The sequence below is a fragment of the Python bivittatus genome, unplaced genomic scaffold (assembly GCF_059951505.1).
Source record: "Python bivittatus isolate LINGU-HERP-01145 unplaced genomic scaffold, Pbiv_v1 ctg000340_np1212, whole genome shotgun sequence".
Classification (NCBI taxonomy): Eukaryota; Metazoa; Chordata; class Lepidosauria; order Squamata; family Pythonidae; genus Python; species Python bivittatus.
The window spans coordinates 31,051,980-31,061,346 of record NW_028277056.1 but is presented as its reverse complement, the minus strand read 5'-3'; the positions used below and the strand labels follow the sequence as shown (position 1 = coordinate 31,061,346).

Here is a 9,367-nt window from a genome sequence, read left to right as displayed (position 1 = left end):
CTCTTGTAGCAACAATACGTGACAAACATAAAGCACCAGTATTTCGGCATGGAAAACTGCGAAGAGGAATGATAAGCTTGTTGGATTTACAGAGGGAGAAAGCTGTCAAGAACAACGCTATAATCTACTTAATCAGACACGTCATATTTTAGCTGCAAAGATACGGACGGCTGGTAGAGGGAAGCCTCTTTGTCGCCATCTAGCAGGCACTTGGAACTTTGCATACTCTCCTTGTATATTCTGAATACCAGTTAAAATAAAAGCACTCATGAATGAGAAAATGGCAAATGCAGTCCAGTGCAAGGAGCTGCACGTCTCGCTGTCTGTAAAGATCAAAATTCACATATGTCAGTGGAACGTCAAGTGAGAGCAACTCAACTGGAAATAGATACTGGGATCATAGTGGGTGGCTCAATGAAAATGTTAACCCAGAATGTAACTATTAAAGCAAATTCCATGCTAAAATTTATTATTAGAAATGAAATTGCCCTTATATAACATGGAGTGAGATTGCTGTATACAGTTCTGATCACTGAATCTCAAAAAGGGTATCTTTTTGCACTTTTACAAAAGGTAGAAGAAACTAACCAAAATCAAAGAAAAAAGGCAAGGAAGATGTATAGCCATCAAGGGTTTTTAATTTAGAGTCAAGATGGGTAAAGGGAAGCCATCATAAAATTATGTAAATGTGCATGGTGTCAAAAAGTGTGGAGAGGGATTTTTTTGCTTTTTTTTTTTGGTCTTTCTCACAATCCAAGAATGATAAAAGTACTTTTTTACACAGTGTAGTGTTGATATTATAGAATTTGATGCTACCAATGGGATCATCAAAGGGAGCTTCAACAAATTTATGGAGGATCAATATCTTCTAGCCTTATTTATTATGTCCTGAATCAGAAGCAGCATATCTTAATAGTTGCTAGGCACCCACAGAGAGAGCACCACAGTTCTCTTATCCATGCTTCTGAGCTTCTTGAATTTACCTAATTAATGTAACATAGAATTTTAAAAGCAGAGGTCCTATTAGACTTCCAATGTATTATCAGGGGTGTTGCCCCCAAACCTTGGATAGTCCCCTGAACCCCTCCAAAATCTGCAGCTGTGTTTTTAAGAGGACAGTTATTAAATACAAGTATAATAATATTGAACCCCCAAAGTAGCAGCACCCTAGCTCAACAAGGTTGTCCCCAATTAGAACTCAGACAGCGGCCCATGTGGATATTCTAGGGCTGTAGCCTAGACTGAGAAGTCAACAATGGCAAGCCACTTGTCAAGAGGGCGCGTTAATTAAACATATTTAGCAGATTTAATTTTCATTTATTTCAATGTCAAGTTATGTTATTGTAGGTCTTTATCCTACTTTATAGAGTGGGTGCCTGGCATGTACATTCCTGCCTTACCTGGAACCTTCCAAGTGTGTTGGATGAGAACTGACCATGTTGCCTGGGAGGTGATCTTACCAGGTTGAGAATGGCCAAGCTGAGGAATTAGACCTGTAAAAATGCATTGTCTTTTTTTTTTTCAAATTCTAGAAGTGAGATTGGAACCGTTTACTTTCTGTTCAGTTGACAACCTTATTTCATGAAGTGCGGTCTTATTGTCAGAATCCTCACAAGATTTTATAATAGATTATTAGATGGCTAGTTTAAAGAAAAAAAATGGTTTTTTACATGCTGCGGTTCTGCCATTGTAAAAGGGGGGGGGGAGTAGGAATGAGAAACCGTTTAAAGCAGATGGCTCCTTATCACAAGCTCTGGCATGCTCAAGGTCATACCAGCAAGAGAATCAGAGGACCAAGAACTAAGGGCGATGTAGGGGGGGGGAAGTAAGAAAAACAGCTTTTGGCACGCTTTTGATCAGTCTTAGCAATGCTTTGGATCTGTATACTTATTCTCAATAAATGAACTTTCTTCTGAATCAGTATTGGTTGCAAGGAAAGTTACTGGATTTGGGATCAACAGGTGGCAGCTCGTTACACTTATGCATATTCCCTGCACCAGTAATACTTTTTCAGTATTTCCTCCTAAGTGACTATCAGTGTAGTTTTAAAGGCCCCACTATATTAAAAGGCCTCTAAAATAATCCATTAAAACCATGTCCAATAAATCTGCCACACACTCATAATAAATAATAAAATACAGATTTGAAAACTTTGTTGTAAAATGTATTGACTTCGTCTGAATTTAGTCGTGTGGGCATGTAAGCAATTGCCTGAGAAAAACAACAAACAGAGCAAGAAAGCAATCTAAGGAATGCAACCTTGGAAGTACTTACTTACTTACTTATTTATGCAATTTCTATAGCTGCCCATCTCAGTCCAAATGACTCTGTATACTACTGTACCATACTGTACCAGTGAGTGACCACGTTTGAAAGCAGACCAGACCAAAAGCCAGATACTAGATGAAAAGTGCACATTCAAGCAGTATTTAGCCCAATGAGAGCAACATATGGGAGCATAGCTGAGATGGAGAATACTGGCACATTACAAAAAGAGGGCCTGGACAGAGACCTGGTTGGAAGGCACCCTGTGTAAATGCACTACCTAGGTTGCGACCTGTCTTTCTCAGTCCCCTCAGTTTTCTTTATCAGTTCTTTGGTGAACCTTGAGAGCAAAAGGGTATATATGTGTGCTTAAGGAAAACCTTGCTATATTGTAATCAATAAAGCTAAGAAGTTAAAATTCTTTGTGTGTTGTCTTGTCTTGTGAACAATTTGCCTGATCATGATCTCAGGGGAAGGTTGGTATCTCTATGAAGGGAGAGTGTGTTCCCAGCATAAATGTCCAACCACGGAACAAGACTATGTCTCCAGCAATCTCAATCTTGACCATTCCCAAGCCATGAAACATTGCAAGTGGAGAGAGCAGGTAATGTGTGCCTCAACAGGTGTTTGAAGGAAGACTGATTGACTGTGAGATATAAAACACACTCATTCATTCTGATCTTTTCCCCTTAAAAAGTGCAGCACAGCATTTCAGGACAATTTTGAATAATAAAATATGGATTTAAGCATTCAAAAACAATTGCTGTAAGTAAAATGTGATTATTAATTACTGTAATGTTCCAGATACAGCAGATTGAAATATTGCCCCTTAAAAGCATGCTTGCCTCAAGTAAATTAAATTCATCACAGTGAGATTTACTTTCATTAAAATTGCCTGCAATCATACACCATGGCAATACTATAAGTTTAAGCACATTTAATCAGAAATACATAGGTTTGTGGCATCAGAGGAAGAAAAACATTGACTCACTAACTACTATTTTTGTAATGAAATCAGGAGCAAAAAATTAGACCAGGACCAAAAAATCACCCACAAATTAATGCCATCTCACTTATTTTATATCTCACGTATCTTTCTAGAGGGCACTTAGCATTCCCATGCAGTGATACAGTGGGCAGTTGTTAAGGAGTAGACTTTTTCAGTAATAGCCCTCCTACTCAAGGCTTTATTTTTTAGCTTAAATTTCTACTGTTTAGCATTAAGTAGTTTTAGATTTTTGTTTTTCAACCTGTTACGTTAGACTCTCTTCTACCCATAGCATTTGTAGTATTTATTCATTCCACTGTCGCATCTACAGATTTGCTTTTCCTTCTCCTAAATACCATTTCCTATTGGGCAACTAATAAATCCTTATAATAAACTATTCAACAACCCTGGCCTGCTCCAATAGTAATGTAGTAGCCGCCCAGAGTCCCCCCTTGGGGGGAGATGGGCGGGGATAAGTTTGATAAATAAACAAATAAAATAAATAAATGTAGTAAAAGTGAAGACAATAAACTTGGTTGAAAGAAGAAAAATAGGGCAGTGCAGAGATTAGGATTCAAGGGCAAAATATGGCTTGAATTGCCTGCGGACATCCAACTGGTGCCTGTACGGAACACCTTAGAGGAAATGCTTCTTTTTTCAGGATCCTATTTCAGCTGCAGCGGGCAGCCACACAAGAACAGCAAAAGACATAGCTGCTTTAAGGTGCTTACAACAAGTGCCCCACATAGTCCAGATCACAGTTTGGTCTTTAAATCCAAATCTTACTTAGACCTAAAATGGGTTACTAAGCAGTTTCAGTATGTATGTTCTATTAACTTTGTATGTTCCTTAGATAATAGGTAAAGGAACTGAACCACTGGCTGATTTTTCACCCTTACATGTGAAAAATGTGTGCATGACCAACTGTACAAGGCTTTGCATATTCCTCTGCAACAGCCCTAAGCACAAGTAATGCTACACACAGGGAACTAAAAAATGTGTAGTGGGGAATGCAAAAAGCAGCTCCACTAATATCACTGGGTGGAATTCATTGAAACTTAAAATGCACACCCTGCTCCTTTGCAAACTCTCAAATTCTGCACAGAAGATTCCCCACCTCAAGAACAGACTGAGGAATGCAGAGTTATAGGAAATAGTCAGAACTGCCTCATCCCAGTCTAAGTTGTGATGCGTGCTTTCAAAAATTTTGCTGTTATTGTTATTTTTGTAAATAACAGTTGGATCAAGCATCTTTTATCCAAATGACCTGGACCAATAACTTGCGTTCAAGTAATAATGATTTATTTACAATAGCACTTTTATAAACAATTGCACGAACATCTTTACATTAATATTATGAAAAAAGTGTCATTGCTAAATTAGGCAGGAAATCCTCTAGGAGATTTTAATTTGCTTTTTAAAAGGAGAGTGGGGAAAGGAAAAAATAATGCAACAGCTCTGGGGCAGAACTATAAATACAGGAGTATTGGCAAAAGTGCAGTTCATGCAATTCATATTTATATACTTGTTTAGATATTTTTCGAAATGAATGTTGGTTTCAGGATTAAGGTGCCTAACTTGATTCTTGTTAAGAGCTTAAAAGAGTTGGTAATGAATGAAGATCAGTTGATTTTAATTTCCACTGGTATACTGACTGGATCCACAGATACTCTATTTTTTGTCCAACTTATTAATTAAAATCCCATGAATTGTTACTCAAGTTTTGCAGGCTTTCACGTCAGCACTTACAGGGCTTGCTCCAGACGCCTAAGTGCATTCAAATGCTTTTCACAACCATTTTGGTTATTATTTGAAAACTATGGACTTTTGCACCAGATTTTATTTTTTTTAATTTCAAGCACTGAAGACATTATTAATGGCATTCAGCTGATATATTTCAAAGAAAAACTAAAGATGTCATACATAAAGTTTCCACATAAAGTTTCTCCAATCACTTTGCTTCACTCATGTGCATTGCAATTTCAGTCTGCGCTGGACAGATTTTGAACAGGTTCTGAACGATAATGTTTGCCTCTCCATTAGTGCAGCCGACTCTTATATTCCAACTCATGAAGTATGGATTGTGATTTCATCTCCCAATCTAACGCTGACTTTGGCCTTGGAAAACCTCAGCTTTCATTATAAAGCAGAGAGCTGTTAACTTTCAACTGCTGTATGCTGCTTAGTCTTTCAAGCTTTAGGAATTTAACGGTTCTCTTAAACCTGATAGAAGACTTTAAAAATTACTTACATACATATTGTATGTCCCTATAAACCTATCCCAAGTTTGATAGCCTATAATATTCTTGTTTTAAAGAAGCTCTAGGTTCTTGTCTTAAGTATTGTTGCCAAACCTTGATGCTATATGTAGCAGTTCAAACCAAATATTCAAGGCTTAGAACTTGTAGAAATATGTCCTGCTTTTCAATTGTGAATTATATACTTCAAATATTTTCCAATATTGGAAAGTGTTGCCTGGCCTCAGTACAGTTTTTCAAACAGATCTGTGTACTGAGTTCACTCCTTAAGAATAAGTCAGCTTCTCCAAAGCTACTTTAAAAATAACTCAAGTTTATAAGAAACAATATTTGCAAATGTGTTAAAGAAAATACTTTAAAAAATCTCTTCAAAAGTATAGTTTACTTCTACCATAAACTGGTTATCCAGGCACTCCCATCAATAAACTGAAATGTCCTCTTAGGTTAATATTCAGCTGCAACAAGTCGTTTTAGGCCCCTGTAAAATATTTTGGCCATCACTTTCTTTTGAAGACAGTGAAAAAAATCTGTTTGTATTAGCTTTCCAGGGCATCCAGAACTTTCATAATCTGTAGTTTTATAGCTTTGGTGGCATCACCTGCATTTGGAATCAAGTACCTTAAAAATGGAAATGGAAAGATTATTCATTAATATATTAAATCACTTTCACAATATAAAATAATACAATTAAAATATTATGTCATAATCCATAGAATCCTTATATATATGATATACATACACAGAGAGAGAATTATGCTTATTTTGAAAGAAATTGGTAAAGAATTGCAATCTACAAATTAGCTACCGTTAACCCCTAGAAATCCTAGCAAAGACTTGAAATGAGATAAATAATCACTGTGGTATTCCTCTGTGCAGAATTGCCTGTTGAGAATTTATACTAGCACTAAATGTTATAGTAGTAGAAGTAGTAGTAGTAGTAGCAGTAGTAGTAATATTCAGTAGACAAAGAAAAAGTTCCCAATTCTTGACTTTTTGGCTAATCTGTTCTGTGTTTTAAGCTAATGATTGCCAATACTATAACAATAATCACCTATGAAATGGATGATTATGTGGTCTTATAAAATGGCTATGTCTATTAAGCGCCATGATAATGTGTTTTGGAGCATGCCTTGTATCATGTGAATGAACTTCCATTCTTCTTTCACCAGTCCTCACACCAACATACGTATACAGCTACTGCTGGGATAGACCTCTGCGTGTATCTCTCTGTGTGTAATATTCTTTTTGTAGGATTATATTCTATGTGTCTATCAGATGAAGTGGACTGAGATCTGTAACATTTTTTTTTTGCATTAAAACAACTAGTTACACCTTAGAGTACATTTTTCGTTATTATGAAGTTTACCTTTCAACGTGCCCGGGAACTAATCTCCAATTTATTTTTGTACTTGGGAAAAATTAAGTAATTTGGAACACTGATTAATATGCTGCTATTAAGAGAATCTCAAAATTCCGGCATGTACATAGATGATTCACTTATGGTCCTACATAATGATTAAACTGTAACTTGATTAAATCACTAAGGAGTAATAGTTCCTAGACTTTTATTTAGCAGAACTAAAGAATGTATAAGAAATTCTACATAAGCTAGAGAAGGCTAAATAGCCTTTTGAATAATACTAGCACAATATATTAAGTGTGAGTCACTGTTTATACCAGGATATTATAATTCCCCATACAACATGCTGCACTTAAAAAAAAGTATTAAAAATTATTGTCAATTGATTATTCAATTTAAATATATAAATGAATCCTCAGAATATATGGATGGTTCATATGTAGTTGAAGCTAATCAAAGCACAATCTTACCTCTCAATTGCCAAAATCTCTATGCCTGAAGCAGTGCTATTTCCATACTTAAAGGTTATTAATTCAGGATGCTTTTTCTTAGATGTAATTTTGACCACAGCGTTTAGTGCCTGACGAGATTGTATGTAAGCAAATCCCTTTCGAGAGAGAATCTCTCGCAAACAATACATGTGTGTTGCAGTTACCAGGAGATGACTTTGAAAAAAAACAAATAAATAAAAAAAATCAGGAAAAAATGCCATTATGTCAGGAAACAGACACTTCCTCATCCCCAGCGTTACTATTCTGAGGCAAATGAATTTTGCAAATAATAATGTTCTGTAGCTGCGCATAACAGCTCTTAAGCAAGTTTACAACTGACTTTTTATCAAGTTGGATGCTTTTTGTATTGTGGCAAAAGTTCAAATACATAATATTACACTATGGCCCAAACAAAATATCTGCCATGAAATGATTATCTGCAGTCAATTTGCAGTAAAATCTGTGAGGCATTAATCCATAAACAGTCACCCTACATTTTTAACTTTTCCTCATTAAGTAAGGTTAAAGATAAATTGGAAAAATAATTACACAAGTCCACATATCTGGCATTTGAAAGGTATCAACTGTAAATTTTATATATATAGGCCCTTTTTATCATTAGAGACATTATTAATATTATAAAAGCCAATGCATCAGTACCTAGGAAACATGTGTCCACTTTCCTTCACTTCACTACAAGGGAAATGATATTTTATATCTGGCTTATTTATCCAAGTCTGGATGTTGACAATCTCTTTTCTATCATCATCAGACATTGAGGAGCTATCAATTTCATCTGTTTTGAAAAGAAATAAGTGATGTCACAGACAAAATCTTTTCAACTGCTACCACATATTTTGAAAAACAGTTTTTATTCTTATTTGAAATTTCTGAGATGAAGACTGCTGTCCATCACCAAGTTTAGAAACTACATTACACATTATTTCCATGCATATGTTTGACAGCTTTTTTACAATGTTAATGTAAAACTGCAATGCTGAAAACAGGCCATTTATTTTTAGTTGCTGGTTCCATGGAAACTTCATAGTTATTTCATTATGAAACATGTATTATTATAAAGTTTAATAAGGCAGGGGTTTTCATACTATGTTCCATACAATTTTGATTCCCTGAAAGTTGATTAAAGATCCTGAACAAGATCATTCAGTAATAATACATTTCTCTGATAACTATTGAGTGTCTCTGAAATATAGAAGGATGCTTGACTTTATCAGTTAGAGTCAGTGGCGCAGTCCAGCAGAGCCCATTAGTGCACTGTGTAAAATGAATATATGTCTAGATGTCTAGATTGCTCAGAACATGCCCTGAATTTTCTGCAATTGTCTACATGGCGAGAGTGCAGGTGTTGTTCAGAAAATTTTTCTATATGTGTAGGATATCTGATGCTACTGAAGTAAAGATACTTTTGTATGGCAATATATCATCTAGAAGTTTAATTAACAGACCATATAAGAAAAGGCATATTATATTGTTTATGTAATTTATGTCAATTTTATGTGATCTGTGTCAATTTATATAAATTGTCCAGACTGATTCTCCAAACAATGGACTTTTCTGTTGCAAAGTCTTCATATTTTGTACACTGTATCTGAAGTCTGGTGAATGTTGGCCTGTAAAACTGAGATATTATTGCAGATTCCAGTCTGAATTTCAGACTACAATTCAAATATCTCTTTATTAACAGAACTCATGACTTAGCTAGAAAGTGGAACATATAATTTGCTTATAAAAACTTCTACTATACCAGTGTCATATTCTTCTTCATCTCCAATACTGAAAACTGGTTTCACGCCACGGTAAGGTTTTCCTACTCTGTCACTGCTGCTGACATGCCTGTTGGCAGGGAACGATCATAAGAAAGGAGAAAAAAATCTGCATTTTAAAATACATTATACAAGCATTTTTCCCATAGAAGCATGCAATCTGATCCAAATGTAAACCTGTGTGTATAGTCAAAGTATTCGACAAAGATAGCTGGCTGTGC

The 9,367-nt window shown here is 35.6% G+C and overlaps 1 protein-coding gene across 2 annotated transcripts in view; it reads right to left on the bottom strand.

Annotated features, from left to right (window-relative positions):
- Positions 1–5,076: 5,076 nt before the first annotated feature.
- The window catches only part of TBC1D23 (TBC1 domain family member 23), a 35,794-nt gene continuing 31,503 nt past the window's right edge, over positions 5,077–9,367 (bottom strand). For both annotated transcript variants that reach the window (XM_007427455.4, XM_007427456.4), the window contains 4 exons: positions 9,128–9,216; positions 8,023–8,158; positions 7,342–7,536; positions 5,077–6,129 (listed from right to left, as the gene is read on the bottom strand). In XM_007427455.4, the coding sequence (XP_007427517.1) occupies positions 6,048–6,129; positions 7,342–7,536; positions 8,023–8,158; positions 9,128–9,216 (502 nt within the window). In that variant the 3' untranslated portion in view covers positions 5,077–6,047. The remainder of the gene's footprint in view (positions 6,130–7,341; positions 7,537–8,022; positions 8,159–9,127; positions 9,217–9,367) is intronic.